This window comes from Sparus aurata, chromosome 21 (genome assembly GCF_900880675.1).
Source record: "Sparus aurata chromosome 21, fSpaAur1.1, whole genome shotgun sequence".
Lineage (NCBI taxonomy): Eukaryota > Metazoa > Chordata > Actinopteri > Spariformes > Sparidae > Sparus > Sparus aurata.
This window is the reverse complement of record NC_044207.1, coordinates 20511669-20533355: the sequence shown is the minus strand read 5'-3', so window position 1 is coordinate 20533355 and position 21687 is coordinate 20511669. Positions and strand designations below refer to the sequence as shown.

The 21687-nt window shown below is 38.7% G+C and overlaps 1 protein-coding gene across 2 annotated transcripts in view; it reads left to right on the top strand.

The window, feature by feature from the left end:
• The first annotated feature begins 5894 nt into the window (after positions 1-5894).
• Positions 5895-21687, top strand: part of asic1c (acid-sensing (proton-gated) ion channel 1c) — a 102238-nt gene continuing 86445 nt past the window's right edge. The window contains exon 1 of one of the 2 annotated variants that reach the window (XM_030402885.1): positions 5895-7555. In XM_030402885.1, coding sequence (XP_030258745.1) covers positions 7001-7555 — 555 coding nt within the window. In that variant the 5' untranslated portion in view covers positions 5895-7000. The remainder of the gene's footprint in view (positions 7556-21687) is intronic. The other variant, XM_030402884.1, reaches the window with a different exon arrangement.

The following is a 21687-nucleotide window of genomic DNA, read 5'->3' as shown; positions in this document are numbered from 1 at the left end:
TAATATTCACTGCATTATGCTGTGCATTCTACCATCCACTTGAAAGCCAATTACTGTTGAAAAGTCCACCACTTTCATCCTGCAATCTGCAACAACAGGCATGCCTGCTAGTATGAATTTGGAATTTAAGTTTGCTAATCTCTGCCAACAATATCCAAATGTACAGAGAATGCAAATAAATCAGCGTGAAGACTGTTTTGCATTCTATTACTGAACATGGAAATTGAATGTCATATGCAGATTTATGCAACAACGATGACAACAATCACAGAACTCTAATATTGAATATTTATTAAAATGTGAATAAATGTTTGTAGGTTTGTTTCACTGATGACAGATCAGTTTATTCACCACAAGCTACTTCATATTCAGATTTTAAGTCATTGTTCAGTTGCTGTGAAACCAGGAGCTGTGAACACATCACTGTTTGCTATGCTGAGGTCAGTTCTGATGGGACGAGTCAGTCATGTTACAGTCAACCCTCTGCACATAAGCCACACTCCACAGGCTGTGGAACAAGACATAAACAGGAGTAATTACAGATAAACAAGACTACAGTTCATTCAATAATTAAAACAAGCCATGTATAACTAAAACACATTAAAACCAACTAGAAATAGAAGAATGACCAATTCAGGAGAAAACAATTCTGTAAAAAATTGTTTTTAAAAAGAGATTTTAAAAAAAGAAACAGAGTTTGCCTGGCTCGGTCTCCTCTGGTTTTTAGCTTTGACCCAGGAATTATTAAGAGTCTCATGCTAGAGGATCTCAGGCAGCGCTGAGGCTCATAAAGGGCTTAGTAATTACATCATATAATTAGGGGCAAACCCCAATTGTGCTTTAAATTAATGTTAATATTTTTAATGTTACAGGTAACCAATGAAGAGATGCTAAAGTAGGCAAGTAAAATAGACTTGTTTTGATAAACTAGTCCAATACTGGGAGATGGTCCCGTAGACATTATTGCTGCTGTTGGTGTGTTTGAGTGTGTGTTCTTGCAGTTAAAAGTCTTAAAATGTCTTAAATTCAATTATATGAATATAATGCCTTCAATGTCATTAAATAGTGTTCAGTTTGAATTTGTGTGGTTTCAATTGCTGAATTATATCTAATTTATTTCATCAATCTTTCGAGCCAAAACACTAAATGTACTGTCTTTTTACTTTATGTTTGCACTTAACTGTTGGCAAAATGTAGATTAACCTAACTCACTCTAATAACCATAAACATAGAACTTACCTCTGCACTGGACCTCATACTGTTTATACTATATCCCTTCATACCTACAATAAATTACTGAATAGGAAAAATATGATTTGTCCAAAAACTATGTGCTACATTTGGTAGAAAAACCATATTAAAAAGCATGACATTCAAGTGCCTGATACCTGTAGACACTAGGGGTGTGCCAAAATATCGATACTACGATATATCGCGATATTTCGTCTTGAGGTACGTTATCGATACACTGGTGCCAAATATCGATATTTAAAAATGTAAAAAAAAAAAATCTATTTTTTTTTTTTTTTTTTTTTTGGCCCACCACCACCACCCCTCTTCGGAGGACAGCTTTATCTTTATTCAAACATAGGTATACAACCAAATGAAAAAAAAAAAAAATGGTTTAAGTAGCTCTGAAACCCACACATATAGATATTTAATGATAGTTGTAGTCAGTGTGTGTGTTAAGTAGGGATGGGCAATGATTTTCGATTATTCGAATAGTCGTTAAATCATAAATATTCGATTAGTAAATCATGTCTGAAAAAAAATATTCCTTTGTTTTAGTGGCGTCGTCCGCACGGGAGCAGTATAGCATTTGATACGCTGCCTGATGGGCTGACGTTAGATGCCACCGTAGAAGAAGAAACAAGCCGGAGCCATGGAGAGAGTGTTGCAGCCATCAAAAAGTTCCGTGTGGAACTTTTTAAAAAAACAAACAAATGAAACAGAGGTGCAGTGTAATCTCTGCGAGGCAAAGCTTGCATATCACAAGTCTACGTCAACCATGCACAGTCATATGAGAGCGAAGCACCCGATAGAAAGTGGAGGCCCGTCGTCATCACAGCAACAGTCAATGGCCAGCTATCTCACTACTAGACGAAGAACATGTGATGCCAGACGCGCGGAGCAAACAGCGTCCCTCATTTCAAAGGTGATTGCAAAAGATATGCTCCCCATGAGTTTCGTTGAAGGTGAGGATTTTTGGAGTTTGATGGTAGTTGTTGAGCCAGAGTTCACAACGTCTTTCTGTCTATGCTGCGGCGGTGGCGGGGGGCGATTATTCGAAAAATAATCAATTAGTTCCCTGTGATTATCAAATAGTAGTTTTGCTTGAAATGCCCATCCCTAGTGTTAAGAAGAGACACTGCAATATACTCTTTGTTTACTTGGCTGTCATTCATGTGAAATTGATTGACAATGTTTTGTAATTCCTGTGAAATGGATTCAGTGCAGTCAATAAATTCTGAATTTCTTCAGTGACACAGATATCGTGATGTATCGTGGATGAAATTCCTTGCAATATATCGATTATCGCAGAATCGCTGTATCGTGATATTATCGTTATCGTGGGCAAAATATTGTGATAGTATCGTATCGCGAGGTACCTTGTCATACCCAGCCCTAGTAGACACCCATTGTATTTTCCACAAACAATACAACAGTATACATCTTCAAGTACTCCCTACATGCTCAGTGATTTATTGAGTTAAACTTTATTCTCATTGTAGAGTAGTATTTCTAAAGTATCAAAACAATTCATCCAAATCCTTCCTGGATTTCTGTGCAGTATCTCAAATGTGACTCCATACTGGAGGATTTTATAGTTTGTCAGTAGTTGTCACCAAAATTGACTCTCTTGGCACTGTTTGTGAATGAAGACATATTAAAACTCAGTGAAGGCCTCATATGTTAAATGGGCACAGCATCATCCATCACTGCTAAGTGTTTGTAGCACATTAATCATTACCAGTCATGACTGTGAATACAGAGTGCAGCTATAGGAGTGGGTAAGCTGGCCTTGAGTCAGGCATCAACAATTTGTAAATTTAAGCATCATCATCATCAAGTCAGTGACATCTTGACTTGGAATAGTATCTGATATATTTCAGGTGTCATGATGTTATGAGTTATTAAAGGAAACATTTTATGCTAATTTTCAGGTAAATAGTTTTGTTTTAGTTTTCTCATACTGTCCATTGCTGCTCAGTGTGTGGTCAGCGTCACTGGTTTTTCTGTTAGCTGCATTTTTTTTACCATGAATGTCACCACAAGAAGTGCTTCTAAACTAGGGCTGGGTATCACCAGGTACCTCGCGATACGATACTATCACAATATTTTGCCCACGATAACGATAATATCACGATACAGAGATTCTGCGATAATCGATATATTGCAAGGAATTTCATCCACGATACATCACGATATCTGTGTCACTGAAGAAATTCAGAATTTATTGACTGCACTGAATCCATTTCACAGGAATTACAAAACATTGTCAATCAATTTCACATGAATGACAGCCAAGTAAACAAAGAGTGTATTGCACAGTGTCTCTTCTTAACACACACACTGACTACAACTATCATTAAATATCTATATGTGTGGGTTTCAGAGCTACTTAAACCATTTTTTCTTTATTTTATTTGGTTGTATACCTATGTTTGAATAAAGATAAAGCTGTCCTCCGAAAAGGGGTGGTGGTGGTGGGCCAAAAAAAATTATTATTATTTTTAATTTTTTTATTTTTTTTACATTTTTAAATATCGATATTTGGCACCAGTGTATCGATAATGTACCTCAAGACGAAATATCGCGATATATCGTAATATCGATATTTTGGCACACCCCTATTCTAAACCAATAGCTTCACCACCGCACGTTAGAGAAGGAATATGATCCTATTAGCCTCTACCTCACTGCAGAGCAGGCCAGTAATGTTGCAGCTTTGTGGCAGTCTTTGTATAGTGTTAGTGAGCTGACTGCTAGGCGCTAATGAAAGTTGTCAAGCAAATACATTCATGCTGTTTGGTTATTCCTTTTTCACATATACATCTATTATTATCTTCAGGGCATGTAAATGTACATACCACAGCAACACAAGTGCATATACAGATGAGGGTTCATCAGACAGTTCTTCTTGACCCTCAATATTACAACAGTAGTCCAACATTGCACCAGATTGGCAGTAGCCATGTTTGCTGAGCAACAAGCTAATGCCTGATTCAACAGGCTGACTTACAAAATAAACAGAAAAGCAACATAGCAGAACTGACAGCTTTCGAATTTGAAGTCAGGTCACAGACAACTGGTATCGATCAATTCTTGACCTTGTAAAGTTACTGGCCTGCGTTGATAATGCAGTCCGTAGTAAAATCCACGCAACCTTGAGCATGTATGAATTCTGGGAGTAAAATACACACAATTCAGAAGATTTTCAGTCGCTGTAGGAACATTTTTTCGTCAAATCTCTATAAAAGATAAAGTAAAAAAACTGCGTCTTGACAACGTCTGATTGGACACGATGAAGACTTTTGTGTTGATTCTTGCTGCCAAGTATAGAGCAGCTCCCTTGCTTTGCTCTTAGCTTTGTACTGGCTTGTGCTCGATGCTTACAAAAGTCGAAACGTTGTGGTCACTCGGTAAAAATATCCTGAAGTTGCAGTCTTCTTTGCCACGGCTTTTAGCTCTGTACTGTTCTTCTGAAGTTAAACTGTTAGCAAACACAAGACATTTCATTCGTTTAGGGACGTTTCAATCAAAAATAGACTTAATTCACTCACTTCAAATGTCCTTTGAAGTGAGTTTTTCATAAAACGTCTCCTTTTAAAGGGCTCTAGTTCTTTTTTGATTTTGGCTCGTACTTCTGTTGGGTGGAAGGAGCAGAAAACGGCTTATGTCTTGTAGTTTGGAAATTGCTATACCTTAGACATTGTTCTGGTTGACCTAATCTAAGTCTCAGCATTGCCTGTCAGGTGAAAAGATTGTGATAGTCTATCATACTGCATTCTCTTCTGTGAGCATTTTTAAAATTGCATCTCGATGGTGACAACGTATGTTTGACACAGCATTCCTCCGAAGTGAACGGATGAAATGTTAGTTTTTATCTGAATTGCATACCTCTATAGTGTTGTGGCAAAATGGTTGCTATGGTGTCTGTGCTTGGTTACCAGGGCAGAATATTGATTTAATCCTCAAGGGCTGTGGTCATATCCTTGGCAGTTCACCTATTGTTATGATAATGAGACATCCGTGTGTAGCCAATGAGTGATAATCTTGTTTGGTCCGGGGAGAAATGAAAAGGTTTTTTCAGCATGGTGTGCTGACATTTTAACCCCAATAAAATCACCCACTCCATTACTGGTGAAGCCTAAAACTCGCATGTAGTCACACCATGATGAACCATATCCAAGGACTGTTGTAACCAGACTGTGAAATGCTTAGAATGCTGGGAATAGTCCATTGCTTTGAGCAGCAAGAGAAAAAAAAGAAAAAAAATATATGTTGTGTGTGTGTGTGTGTGTGTGTGTGTGTGTGTGTGTGTATATATATATGTATATATATATATATATATTCCATTCTGTCACAAGAGAAGCCAATATATATTTGAATAAGATGATAAATTATTCATATAATAAATAACAAAGAAACCATTTAGCCATGTCATGTGTTTGCTGGCTTTACTTGTTTGCACTGGAATGAAAATACAGAAACGTGGATATTTCTGGAACTCCGTTACGTATGTCAATGCAATAAATATACAACCTGTGGCTGTCTTGTATGCAAGCAGACATGTTGGCGTAGGCTGTTGGGGCAGTTTAGAGAATAATAACACGGTGAAGGTAGCGTCCAGATTGAGAGACTTCCCCTGTGAGCACAGGCACACAGGCAAAGCAGCCATTCAGCAGTGGGATGGATCCTGACTACTAAAGAGGGAGAGGGAGAGAGAGGGAGACTGTAAGAGAGAGAGAGAGAAAGAGAGAGAGAGAGAGAGAGCAAGAAATGGGGGAGTGGTGGGAGAGAGAGAGAGGCAGCGAAAAAGAGAGTGAAAAGGCTCCACACGGCAGAATATAAATCTGTATGTTAACAGGACTAAAGCTGGAGGTCTCGAAGCGGCTTTAGTGGTTATGCTGTTAGGGGGTTGGCCATAAAGCATCAAGAGGTGGTCTTCCCTATTAACTGAGGATCTGTGCAATAAGGAACCCGTGGAAGCTGTGAACGCCGGTTGTCAAGCACAGTGGTGGGCTGGTCGGAGGTCTCTGACCCCCTCATTTTCATCTCTGGAAGAAAAAAGAAGAGCAAACAGAGACCCGAGACAAAAAGGAAGGTGGCAGCGAGGGACCAGTGAGCCATTTCTCTCTTTATTACCTCCATTCACAAAACCATTGCATCCCATTATCACAGCGATGTAGAGGCATTCTCTCCGATTAGAGGAGGAAGGGTCCCATTGACTGCTGAGGCTTAGCACCTCTCCAAACGCTAGCCCTTTTCATCGCAGCCCCCCCTTCACCACTCATTTCTCGCCTCTATCCTTACGTCTGCTATTTTCTCTGTTTTTCTCTCTTTTCTTGTCCCTTGTATTCTTGTCCCTTTTCACACCACTCAGGAATCAGGAGGCATTGCGTTTTGGTAGAAGTGGGTGTTTCTGGAGCTGTCATTGTGTTTGGTGCCGCTACAAAGGACAGCTGAGCAGGGAGTGAGAGAGACAGCTTTGGAGATAATAAAATAGCAGGCTGAAAGAAAAAAGGGGGGGGGGGGCCTGGGACTACAGGAACAGCTGACAACCACTGGAAGGTAAATTGTGATGAAAAGACAGCTGTCACAGAGACTGACAACCATTTTAAGGTAGCTACTTAGTGAGACCATTACCACTTCTTGAGGGAATAAAGAAACAGTGTACCAAACCAACACTGCCGGTTGGATTCTGCTATTGCTGTTGCTAAGCAAAGTCTTTAACCTGAAGTTCTTGGGAAACGGTGTTGAACATCACTCTACAAACATGAAAGGGAGCTCAGAGGAAAGCATTGAAAGCATCAGGCCGTCCAACCTGCAAGCTTTTGCTAACATATCCACCCTACATGGCATGAGTCACATATTTGCCTATGGGCACATGACATTCCGTCGGTTTCTCTGGACTCTTTCCTTCCTCGGTTCACTAGGCTTATTGATGTTGGTCTGCATGGATCGAGTGTCGTATTACCTGGAGTACCCTCATGTCACCAAGCTGGACGAGGTGGCGGCGACTAACCTCACGTTCCCATCTGTTACCTTCTGTAACCTCAACGAGTTCCGCTTCTCCAAAATCACCAGAAATGACCTCTATCATGTGGGAGAGCTCCTGGCCCTCCTCAATAATAACTACCAAATAGCCAACCCACACTTGGCTGAGCCTGAAGTTCTGGCTGCCCTAAAGGATAAGGCAAACTTCCAGAACTTCAAGCCCAAACTGTTCAACATGACTGATTTCTATAACCGCACAGGTCATGACATCAATGACATGCTGCTGCAGTGCACCTTTCGAGGAGAGGATTGCTATCCGGTGAACTTCAGCACAGTGAGTATTCATGCTTACCTGATCTCTTATCTTAACATGCTGTTATTATTCACAGTGCTGTTCTATTTGCTGCCAGACCTGACAGACTGTCGCTTCGAGTGCGTTTTAATGTTGCTTGAGCAATTTATTTGAAACAGATGCCTTGCTTTAATGCATTTGGTACTCTAATATCGTCAAATGTTAATCTTGTGGTTGTTATTTCTAAAGTGTTCTTACAAAAGCTGTTATTGCTGTAGGTGTTGCGTTGTGCACCGTAGCTGATGCCTGTGCTATGCTGCATAAAATTGGGATAAGGGCAAGGTTCGGAGGTGAAATGCTGCAAAGATTTCCCTTTTTTTGCCATTACTGACTTGCAGAGTGATCTCTGACAACAGCCTGGCTCCCAAGACAAGGATGAAGTATTTTTATTTTATTAGTTGTTGTGTATCTCCATATCTAACACTTTTTTTCCCACGAGGTGTTTTACTAAGGTCAAACAGAGGGGTTAAGCTTGCACAAGCGGTTGTTTTTGCAAACCTGACAGATGCTTTTATAACTTTATTCAAACTTTGTTCCCAAACAATTATTACTCTGTTATGAGGTTGGGGTCACTGTGCTGTCTGTTGTCATTATTTTCCTATCTCTGTTTATTCTGATCATACACAAGTGCTGTTATTTCAGACAAGTTATTTCTCAGTAGTCAGTGCCAAAGGCAGTGTAATGTTTGTTGTGCATTTAAAATGTCTGTACAAGACCAATACTTCTACAAAGATGATTTTAGACATAATTCAGAAAAAGGTGCGGTGGTGCACCAGGCACTCATACTCATGTACTTTGATTCATTCTTCACTTCACTTGGCTACGTACCCAATTAAGCAGGACTCTTCATTCATCGCACAGTCTGAATGGAGTTCACTAAACGGTAACTTTTGGTTTGCTATGTTAACTGTGAATTCTCAATCATCAAAACATTGCACAGAGCTGATACAACATGCAAATCTAATGATGGAATATGAAAATGGAAAGAAGTTTGGAAGAGACACAGTAAACTTAACTTGGCCCTCCACTTTTGTGTGTTGATTATACCAGTGACCTAGATCTAGGTGACATCAGACTACATATCCTCATAAAGATCTTAACACACCGAGGTACTGCAGCTGCGTTATGATTTCCACTCTTGAGTATTGGTTGTATATTTCTACACAGAGAGGATAGGTAAGCCTTAATGTAAAGGAGTCTTGAAATCTTTTTTTCTGATTTACGGATAAGATACATATCCCAAAAACGTTAAATGATGTAGTTCCTGAGCCTGGCTTTAAATGGTTAAATTAGTTCTAAAATCAGCATCATGAAAGCTGTTAACCAAGAAAATGTGATTATATTACTGGTTTTGCTTGTATTTCGCCTAAGTTTGTCTGAAATTCATGTGTATTATGATGACATTATTATTTTTTTTTCCTTGTGTTCTCTGTTCTCATTGCTTTTGAATGCATGAGTAAAAGTTTGGGTTTATACAGGCTCTTTTATTACAATCAGCCCATTACATTTGAGTGAAATACAGACCAAAGAAGCACGTAGCTCTCCTTGGTTTCGTCTGGTTCGCCCATTATTTTATTCAAACAAGAATACTGTGCATCAACCAAAAAGGAAAAAATAATAAAGATGCAGCCTAGGGATAGGCATCACTGCAATATCATTGTTACTGTTTGAGTTCCCACTCTTATTTTCAGACATTTTATTATTCTCACTGCGTCTGAGTCCTGTATCCCATCCCTTAAAGTGCAGTATTGATGGAGTAACACCTAACTTACTTATCTCTCAATTGAGTCTATCCACTCTGCAAAAATACGATTCTAATCTACCACGTATCTTTAATCAACCCTGAAAGAAATCCCAACAGATGGTCAATTTAAAAGTGAATGAGTCTATAATCTTCAGAGTTGTTCAAAACTCTTGTCTGCTGTAGGAGGAGATAGAACTAATTAAACAGTGCTTTTCAATCTTACGTCTTTTCCATTTGTGTCTCGAATATTTTGAATTGGGAATGTTGCCATTTACATGTTTGTTTCCAGGCAGCACTCAAGAGTGTCTTGAGAGACAAATCATTCAAGGGAAACTAATTGCCGTTGTATTTCTTGATTGAAAATGCTTGCCTTATCAAACGAGTTTGGCAGTTTAATGAATTTGGTTTTGCTGCATGTTTACTTGTTTTGATTGGGCACATTTGATTGTCCAGCTGTGAACCCTTACCTGACTTTCACCTGAATTACTGGCTGCATCACATTTAAACAGTCTTCTCGATACCCATCCATCACTGTTGTGTCTTGTCTGTATATAACGGTTAAAGCATTACCACACCATGCTACATTATGCTCTCAGTGGACAGAAATGTGTTTGTCAGGACTTGGATGAGTGCCTGCACACCAAACCATCTAGCTGAGTGTTTTGGTGCTGTATCAAATAATATTCTCACACAGCTAACTGTGAACACCAAGGCCGGCTCACTAATGGAGTAACCAATTCACTAACCTGCTGCTTTGGGGGGGGGGGGGGGGGGGGGGGAATAATCTCGGCTGCTGTTCATTAGAAGTCTTCAGCAGGAATGACAAAATCAGGTTTTGTTTTGTTGACTTTGTCTGATGATATGTGTTGATGCTGTTTTCATTCTCAACACAGAATTTCTGTTCACTTGCAGTATACTGATAGCTAGACGACGACCACAGGAAATTTTCAATTACTCAATTTCCCCCTCAGACATGTTGAGAGGAAGATTTACAATGCAAAGGACTGTGGGAGTGATGAGCTTTGACCTTGAATAAATGATGGAAGAATTCCATTAAGTCTGGGTTATGATGCAGTTGGGAAACAAAGCATTCAAAATGTTTTGCATTGTTATGGATGGGTGGGCAAGGGGAGAACGGCAATTTGTAATTCCAATGCTGTTAACCACTTTAATCCCTCGTTATGATTTCATTGCACATATGTTACCAATGTCATGAAAAATTTAAAATATTCTCATTGACTTTATGATCCTTTTTTAAAGAACATTTTGTCACTTGACATTCAAAATATTCTGCATGACGTTATCCATAAAGTTAGCTCTCTAGCTCAGTTAGTTCCTAGGTTAGGGCAAGCTGTTTGAATTTTTTCTTAAAGCAGCCTCTTCCAGAGCATTAGCAGTCTCTTTTAGAATATTGTGATCTGTAGATGGGATAGTATTCTTTAACCTTTGAATTATTTTGCTTGAATTTCTTCCACAGTGAGCCTCCTCCTCAGAATGATGAAACACATTAAGCACAGGCTCTTTGGTGTTGTGTGAAAAAAGACGGTCCAGTCAGAAGTGAATCAGAGTTCAGATCTTCTCCTGAGATCTCACAAAAGCTGCTTTCCATTGCCCTATTATAATAATCCTGACACATCAACTCATTCTTGTGTTATTCAAGGTTCGTAGTAGGATTAATCAGACTTTAATTCTGACATTTTGTCACCATATCAGCAGTAATCCATTCCTAGAAAGTTTAAATGAATTTACTAGGGATTAGATTTGTTAGTACAGCATATGCATATTTTAAAGCTGCACTTTGAATTTGAATGCCATGTTGTTGTCAACAAAATGACCTCTATCAATATGTATTTATTGACTTGCTGTAGCTCTGACAGAGTACATGAGTAGCTTATGACTAAGACTGTATGTAAATCGAGCCCCAGTTGATGATATACTGCAGCTAGTGAACAAGAGGTCGATTATCATACTCTGATAGTGTGAATGTAGCGCTCCATTCTTAAGTCTTGACGGGTCATGACAAGTCCCTTTGGGCTACATTTCTGTCCATTTCTTACAGAGTGTTTAAAAATCAGTATTCATCATCACAATTTGCTGAAGCTCAGTCTTTAAGAACCCGAGCTGCCTTTCATCTTATCATCCAGATGACAGCAGGTGCCAAGGGGATGAAAGATGGCTACAGTTCAGACGAAGCTGACTGACACAGAGTGACCTGTGGATCCACACATATATTTTTGTTTAGAAGCAGAGGTCCTCAACATTTGGAGGATATTTTTTCCGTCTGATCCGATTGATGAAAGAGCCAGATGATATCTTTCTGTAGGATATAACATTGTCTTATCACAGATGCTGTATGTCAGCAGAGGAACATATGTTGGCTGATTTGCATAAAGTGGAGTACATACTGCCATAAAACACACTTTAAGTCATAATTCAATTGTTTGCAGAGCAGGTTCTTTTGTTGACAACACTCTGTGGCACCACAGCTGAGTTGGCAGAGTAAAATATCACAGTTCAGCAGATGGTGATGCAGATTCTGTTAATAATAACTGTAATGATTAGCTGTAGGAAACCCTGTAAAATATGTCTTGGTCTCGAATTTAGAGGTCCTGGAAAATAAAATGTTAATTTATGAATATCAGCCAGTATTCCCTTCTCACAGAGGACGTATTGACTCATAACTAATAACATTAGTAACCGCTGCATTTTGTTTGAGTATAGCAGTGTCAGGACCCTGGAACCTACGTACAGTATAATGGCGCCATTAAAGCAGCAGTAATCGTGTTTTGTTTTACTTGGGGGCTCAGGATCCAACTGAAAACACAATAATGACATTATGATAGATTTGTTATGACAAATGTGTTTGCAAAAACCGTTGCAATTTCAGTCAAGTTTCTGACCATCTTATGCTTGACCCTGGTCATCTTATCACCTCTCCTATTAGCTCTGTTTTGGTTCTCACCAAATTTGTCACTCACCTGATAAACATTTTTGGCTCTTAAGATGCAACATGCATCCTTGAACATATAAGAGAAATAGAGAAAGTAAAATTATTATACATTTATTTATGACACTTTTAAACAATTGATTCGCTAGCCTAATACAAATACTGATCTTTACAAATACACTCTACCCCCTCCCCACGGGTGCGGCCATTATTGTGACAACTGCTCCCTCAGGAAATTAGGGTTTTCAAGTAGGAATTTTGACTTTTTTTTCTTTTTTTCTAGAGGGCCAGTTGTGAGTTGTCTGAAATGCAACATTTGTCTCTCCCTGTCTGTAAATTACTGGTCATGCGTACAGCGTGTTAATCAGAGCATTTTCACAACAGCTGCCTTAAATTTGGGTGACAATTCTCTGTAAGTTGATTAATTGTTTGACTCCTTTATTATTACATATTACCAATTCATCCATTATGAAAATATTGATTAGTGCAGCTTTAGAGTTTTTCATTACACAGTTCTTTTCCTCTCTGCTGACAGCGCAGTTTATGTATTGTTGTTGGCACTCTTGATTTCCCAAATATTGGTATTTGCTGCCAAAATCCGGGATCAGTCACGGTCTAATCGATTCACATGCTCAAACGTTTGTTTACTTATCTTCTTACCATGTGTACATTGGTAGACACAGCACACAGATGCATGCCTGCAGTCAGGAACATGGCAGCTGACACAGCCACATGGAGCCTTGTGTACACATACAGGGATGTACAGTGAGAACACTCCGCACAGTTACTTTCCATAAAATAGAATTTGCAGCAGTTAAACACCAAATCCACAAACTCCTCCAGCAGCAACTGGATGAATCCGCTCTAGTCATTTGGTTTTGTTAAGTGTGTGTGGGCTGACTTTATGGAATAAAGCTATCCTCAAAATTCAGCTGGTAGGAACAAGTAATCTTTAAATTTGCATCATTAAGCTGATCAGTTTTAGGAAAACAAAAATACATTAATGTATCTGTGCTGTACCGCCAGCTGCTCGGCACAAGCAATTGATATCTGAAAACGGTGAAGGGATGCAACATAGGAGAGTGTCAGGAAGGAAGAAAACAAGCCACACCACTGAGTAATGGTTTCATGAGTTTCTCTAGAGGTGATGAGTTGTGAAAAGTTAGCAGAGAGTAGCAGAAGTACTCTGTGTACTCAGGAACAGAGCGATGACGGGAAAATAGGAGGGCAGGGACAGATCTGGAAAGTAAGTAATATGGAAATATATACAACAGGGGCTAAGGTGCGATCCGTTTTTCTGATGAAAAATCTGTGACCATTTTCTGAATTTCTGAAGTCAAATACATCCTTGCCCATGCTCTGACAGGGGTTTAAGGGATTTAAACCATTTACTGGGCTAAAAAGTGACTCACTAAGTGCTGCAGGTGACGTGATATGGATGCACACAAGCAAATGTGTCAGGAGTTATTACCTTTTAGGGCAGATGTCACCGCTAAGTACTTCTTTAAACATGCTCATTATACAACATACTAAAAAATAGTAATTAAAAGAAATATACACACATTGAACTTGTCAACATTAATGGTGAAATATTCTGAATTAACAGCATTAAAAGCAACAGTACATACTTAACTTCAGTGGCGAAAATATAGACAGCGCAACTGGGCTTCACTTGGACCTGTGGTCTCAGAGGGATCAGTATATGTCCTTTTGACAAATAGTGGATCCTTATTCACATTTACTGTAGGACACGTTTTAAAGCTGAAACCGCTGCAGTCCTCGGTCTTTTAGATTACAAGTCCTTTGACTTATTGTGGATCACCTGTCCCCTGCTAATGTTTACAACCCTACCTGTGATTCTGGGGTCTCCATTACTTAGAGTAGGGCATGACAAAGACAGAGAGGGAGAGAATATCTCAGTGTGCAGTAAACAACAGGATGCCTGAGAGGAAGAAGAGTTGTTACAGAGAAGAATGGGCTTATTTTTCTCTGCCATCGCTTTATTCATAAGAATCAAACCAGATCTAAAAATAAATTTACGATGCAAAGGAAAAAGGTGGGCAGTGTGGGGGGGAAAAAAACGTCATTACATTTGAGGCAGCCACTTCGGAGAGCAGTTATGTTCAGCCAGCAACTCCTGAAATTTACTGTACGCAAGTATACAGAGTATATCCACTTCTGGGTAGAAGGATTTACTGAGTACCTACCTGAAAATAGATAAATAAATCATTGTCCGTCTCACAGAGCGAGGCTGCAGCCAATCATGTGATAATCTTTCATGTAATTTATGGCGTTAACTGCTCACAGGAGACTCTTGTCCCCTGACTTCAGTCTTTAAGGCAGTGCCTCCATCCAGGCAGTGTACTGCCCTGGGCAGAAGCACTTTCTTTGGGATAAACAAAAAGTCAAACCATAAGCTGCTAATTTCTCGTAACCCACTAGCTTTATGGAAGGGTATAAACTATTGCATAGCAGGCTAGTAATTAAACAGAAATGAAGCATAATCACTGAATATTTATCTTGTGATCATGACCAAATAAGCTGTCTATGAAGAGGTTAGAAGTTTTGCGTAGCATGATGTACCAGCATAATTAATTTGAGTAATGTTTATTAAATAGAGACACAACACAGCAGATTGACATTCTTTGATCAACAATTACTGAAGACTGAAAAGCAGTTCTATGGATAAATCCATACAGACTTATCTTTATATTTAAGATACCCGATATCAGCAGTAACATTTCTGCAGTATGACAAATATTTTACTGACTTTCAGTGTCATCTCAGGAAGCCTGAAAACATCCAACTTGACTGCAGTTTAGACATTTCCCCCTATCTAAACAGGATACTCTCCGCATTCCAGTCAGGGTGTTCTGAATGAGTCTAATCTCTGTATGAGATTGCCCCACGTCACCACTGACACTTGACATCAGCAGATCAACATTAGTTATTACAGCCTACTGCTGTTGCAACCAAACGACAGGTCTGCTGTAATATCCCTTATATATTACAACAGGAACTGATATCGTAGTAATCAAAAGTCAGTTTATAGAGACCAAAAGCAATCCCTGACAGGAATTGTCGTGTGTGTGGTTATGAGTTAGTTATGCAGAGATTACTGCGATCGCAAGAAATCAAGCTTATTATCGTATGATCATCAGTACAAAAGAATACAAATAATTACAGCCCTGGCTTCTGCATTTCTCTGTGCTCTGTTGTTGCTATGACAGGTGTTAGTTTTCCTGGATTGATTCAGACCCTGGTCAGGAATAGACGTGGGCGGTATAGGTAAAGTTGATATTGTGCTTATTATCACAGCAGTTTTAAATTAGTGCAATGGCAGCAGTCTCACTATTGATACGTGATGACATTTACGAAAATAAATATTCATAAGGAGTCAAACTCATGCAGAGTTTATGTTGAGACAGTTGAAATGCTATATAAACATGTTTTTTTTTAAAAAAGGATTGGTAAGAATGAAAAAAGAGAATTTGTACTTGTCAGTTTTTTAAATTGAGTTCTATTTACACAATTACCAGATAAAAATCTGTATGATAAAACTGTGTATTAATAGCTCTTCCTCTATTAATCAGCCAAATGTCAAAAAGGAAACAATTAATTCCACGAAAGCACCAGAAACAGCACAGTAAACAAACACAAAAATAGTGATTATGATACATAAATCATTTGCACAACAGCCATTTACATTATCCTAATCATGGACCTAGGAATAGAGAGATAGAGGGGGCTTAAGATATTGTATAGACAAATGAGGTTAATGTATGTTTATATAAATCATTTATACAAATAAAATGTGTATATATATATATATATATATATATATATATATATATATATATATATATATATATATATATATATATATATATATATTTATTTCTGGTGTTTATTTCTGGTGTTTATGGACTGTATAATTTCAACCAAACCCTCAGCCCGAGTTTTCATTTAAAAAGTAGCCAGGGTCCCTTATCATTAAAGCGAGCATAATGAGTCTCGCAAACATCAAGCGAGCATTTCAAATAATAATCTATAATTAAGTCAGATTTCTCTCTCAGGTATCAGTGGTCCACTTGAGGAAGGTCACTCACCAGAACTGCTGATTGAAACTAGAAGATATGCGTTGGTCCATTGCCTCCCTTTTATTTGCAAATAGAAGAGAGCACATGAATCTCTCAATTCTCATGAGACTTGGTTATTGTAATGGATTTGTGATCACTGTGACCTTAGCTTAAGTGATATAAGAATTATTTGCAGAACCATGCATTGTTATTTTTGAAAGTCATTTATACTGTAAGCAAAGGTTAATGTAGTTTATTTTTTTGATCATGACTTGCCATAAGAGAACAGCAGATAGGTTAAGGATGATGTTGCTTTTGCAGGCACTTCTATATTTTTTGGTCTTGCTTGGGCACAATGAACATTTTGCACCTTCTATTTGCATGAGTGCTTTTTCCATTAAAGTACAGCAACACAATGAGGAAGCACAAATGAATATGTCTGTGAGTAAATCGATTCTGCCTCTGACATGTTCAGAATGTTTATTAATTCCAACCAAATTTTGCCCAGAGCTCAAAAACAGGCGACTCCTTTTAGTTCCTTACATTTCAGTTTATCGAACCACTAATCACACAGACTGAACCGCGCTGGAAATCATTTCACCTGTCATTACCTTGATTGTGACCTACGTCGCACCATCACAAATAGGGCCTCATCTACATTAATGGGTTGTGGTGGTTTGTTTATCTTCACCACGACTGGATTACCTTATATGGAGGCCTAATTGTCAATATGTCTCTGTGTGTTGTACAAGCTCTGTTTATGACTGAGAGTAGCATTTCTACAGTTTGTTTATACGAAACAAAATCTTTCCAAGCCTTGTATGAATAATATATACACAGGAATAACAGAAACAGAATTTCTTAACTTTCCTGGGTATATTTTACTCTAATACTGAAACAGTTCCAAGTTGTTTGTCTGCTGTGCATTGCTTTGATATGAGATAGCTTGCAGTCTTGAATTACTGTTCTTTAATGAAATTATTCTGAGAGAGATTGATGTGTGCCTCTGAGCTTAAACACTGGCTTCTTTTTTTTTTTCTTCATTAAACCCAGTTTGCTCCCGGTACATAATGTGCTCTGTCATGATTTGTTCTTTAACAACCATGGCCAATACAATTATGTTTCAAAATCCTTTAATTTGTGCTTAATGCTAAATCCAGCAGATCCCTTTACTTCACACATGGATTGCAGTATTATAAGCTTTTATTTTTTTCTGATAGCTTGTGTGTTGCATATTATATACCATCATCGCTGCTGCCTTTCACAGTGTCAGCTGAAATATGTTGAGTAATACATAGTAGGTCAATGGCCCCTCAAACACTTCAGTACTTGTGAAAATCCAATCTTACAGTGCCGTGGCCAAGAATAGAGACTCCATCACCAATGGGCTTTGCAAAAAGTTTATTTCTATACACTGTTACAGCCGTAGCAGAACATGCTGCAGTTACAGATACAAGGCTTTTAGATGATGTGATAGCCTGCGGTCAATGGCCAGGCAGAAGGTCACACATTCTGCTATGAGAGTAACAGACCGCTCCAGTGTTCCCCAGCTGAATCTGTGTGTAACCATCTGAGCTGACATTTAAATTTTTGTTTGAATGTTTGGCTGTATTTATTTATTTTAACCTCATTTATCCAGGGAAAGTGTTTGCTCTTTTCAAGCAACACAACAACTGCAGCTTTATATGTGTGTGATATTTGACATTTCATTATTGGATTCCACCAGTTGTTTGTATCTTTTTCATCAGCCGTTCTGTCTGACACTAAAGAGCCGCCGTGGTTTAGGAGTGACAAGGGTTGCTGTGGTGAAAAAATGTTCCCACCTACTAATAAGCCTGTGACAACCTGCCGTTATGTCTTTTCTTTATAAGAAAAGACGATCGCTATCCTCAGAGGGCTGTATGGTTTTGCTGCTAATGTAAACCGAACATTTCCTACTGCTACAGCTTCACATTAAAAGCATCCAACTGGCAAAATATGACTTCACTTTTATAATGAAGTAGGCTAATAATGTGATGCCCAAACAATGTGTAACACCGCTAACTTTGACTACCATGGCAAGCCTAAAAGTAACATGTAGCTAGTAGCCCTAATAAATTGTAAAACCAAACTATTTTGAATAAAAAAGTATCAAAAAGGACCTAGATTTTGATCTACCATGAAACACAAAATCGAATAATTGTTTCAGCTCTTAAAAGATCTTGAAAGCATGTAAACTGAAATACCCTTCCAGCTTTCAGCAGCATCTTTATAAAATGTATTATCTCATAATTTAACACGTCATCAAGCCTACTTTTTTTTTCTTCCTCTCTCTCTCTCCATCCTGGTAATGCTGAGATTTCAAAGGATGTAGCCAAAGGGAAAGTCAATGCACTGACAAGGGAGACCAGTGTCAGCCCTTTGAAAACTCATTGGATCATAATTATTCTTGTCTCACCATACTGGGTCCAGCTAGGTTCTTATTATGCGCTGATTTTTCAGACCATCAAATAGACCATCATATCTGCTGCATTGCATGAAACTACTGAATGTCTGGAATTCGACCAATTAATTAAGTTAATTGTGTTTTATTTCGCTCTTGCTTTTGCAATGTAAACATCTATCTTCCATGCCAACCCAGCCCTCATGAATTCACGGGTTATTGTTATTGATTATGTAAGGATTTTCATGCTCGCTACAGACTGATAAGGAACAAAAACAATTAATTCCATATTTCCCAGGCACTGCAGTGACTAAAGTGTGATCAGAAGTCCTGTACCAATCTATTCACAGGGACGAAGCATAAATCTTTAACACATCACATTTTATGATAAAACACAAATGATTATCTCCCTGTGTTAAACCTTAAGACTTTGATCGTTAGATGCTAATACAGATCAAAGCTTGATGTATTATTTCATGATGAATCTGTTTTCTCATTTTGTGTGAACTGAAATAAAATCTAGCCCCTTGCTACCTTGGGCCAGACTGTTGCCATGGCAGTCGTCTGTGAGGCATGCTCCTTTGCTGTTATCACAGATTGCATTACTCTACGTTCAGCACAATTACCCGACTCATCTAACCAGCTCTTAGAGTGCGCCGGCACTCTTCCTGTGGTTCACATGAGGTGTAATGGCAACTTCAGCCCTATATCCTGTATTCCTGTGCCCTTTGTATTTGTTCTGAAGAACCTCTTTATGCAGAGTGCAGTGGATCACCAACATTTGACCATGTTGCTGACAGCAGAATGACATCTCATTACCCCGCTGATCAATATATTGAATCAGTGAACATTACAACATACTGAAGGTGGCACTCTTCACTCAAGAGAATCCATATGTGAGCATGGGCAGCACAATGATATTTTTTTTTTCCGTAGAATATTTTTGGAGAAAACATCAGAAAGGTCATCTTAAATGGTAATTACACTGAAAAATATGTTTCAGTAGCTCAATTTTGAAGTATCACTTATTCATTTTGTGATTTGTTTTATATGATATTTAATTCACTCATTTAACTTATGGAAAAAGAGACAACAATTAGCTTTTTTCCATTGCATGTCCTCTTTGGCCAGATCTTTAATTGAAAATAAACATCTGGACCATGGCAGCTAATATCAGAGAGGACAACATCTCCTTTTGTTTATATTTCCATGTAATTTGGAGCATGCAATTAACTGCTTAGTAGATTTTTATTTTGCGCCTCTTCATTGTACACACAACCTTAATCAAAGGCTTTTCTCTGCACAGGTCTTGAAGTGTAAAGCAAGCCTGAGGCTTTCTAGGTTGCGTTCACAAAAATCATTATTGATTTTTTTTTGAGTGAAAGCCCTTTGTAGTGACTTACGCTTCTTTTTCTGACAACAAGTTGTATAATAACTAAGGGTGGGAATCACAGAGTAACTCTCGATACGATATAATTCACAATATGTTGCTCATGATAACGATAGTATCATGATACAGCGATTCTGCCCTAATCAATACATCACATTATCTGTCTAACTCAAAAATACAAAATACTCGTGCAGGAATAATGTGTTTTTTTTCTACTACTAGTGCAGTGCCCGTAAGAAAAGTGTATTCCTATAAAAAAGTGGGAGGTTAAACAGCTTTTTCATTGATGGCCAAATGAGGCTGTGTTTGAAGGTGGGACGTCAGGGATATTTAGGTTTGTTGTGACATCCGATATTCCAGGGTATAATTGGCTGTTTTTGACTATTTTTGATTTTGCCCTTATATTTCACCTTAAAAGCTATTTACTTGGTGTCATTATTTTCAGCACAACCTCACATGTGTGACTGTACAGTTCTTTTTTCATTTTGACATACTGTATTAACACAATGGACCTAAAATCACAAAAAAAACATAAAATCCGAGTAGAAAAAGTTAGATTTTTTTTACTGTGAAAACCACAAATATGTTTAACAAACCATTTTTTTTTTTTACTTATAATGCATATATAAATTGTTGTTTGCTAAATTTGTGCATAAATTAAAAAAATGTACTGTTTACATTTAAATGCAGGTAATGCTCAGGTCTGACTGAGCTCCTTCCGGCTGAATGAAGAGCTGCACTGCCTGCTCCACATTCAGCTTCTCCTCATTCTGACTCATTAAACAAAAAACCAACTCCACTACACACTAAACACAGTACACCGAACACTACATAACACACTAACTACACACTCCAAACTCGCTAAATGTCACAAATCTCTCAACTCTCAATATCGCTGTCTACACACCGACCGTCGTTGCATGTCAATCATCCGCCTAGGTCCCTCCCACAACTTCCTGTTCCTCAACAACCAAACTTGCTGCTTGGACACTTTCGTGACAAAAGCCCATTTTTACCATTTCTTCCTGCACCAGACACAAAGCAAACATGACGGCAATGTTCGCGAAAAAGCGTGGCGGACATTATTTACCCTAGGTCCGGTTTTGGACATGCCGATGCGTCCGGTCCGTCGCCTCGGGAGGTGGGCCGTGTAGCTAGCGGCTAGCTACACGCGAACATCCACAGATTCCGATTCCACTTTGTTGTCCGCGCGTCTCCGGATCTCCTCAGACCCGAACAGACTCGGTCCGGACTCGTTTAATCTCATTAATCCACAGCAGTCAGTTTAGATGCACAGAACAGAACAGAACAGAACAGACCGAACCGCCGGCAAAATCCCAGTCCAGCTCGCGCCGCTGCAGGTATAAATCCGCTTGTTTCTTCAGGTATGTCATGGGCTTGACCTCTGCAGTGATTGGCTCTGGTGCGCACATGGCCACGGTGTGCAGTGATTGGCTCTGGTGCGCACGTGACTGTGGTGGCTCTGGTGGACTATGCTCGGCGGAATTTGTAAAGCATTTATGAAATAATTT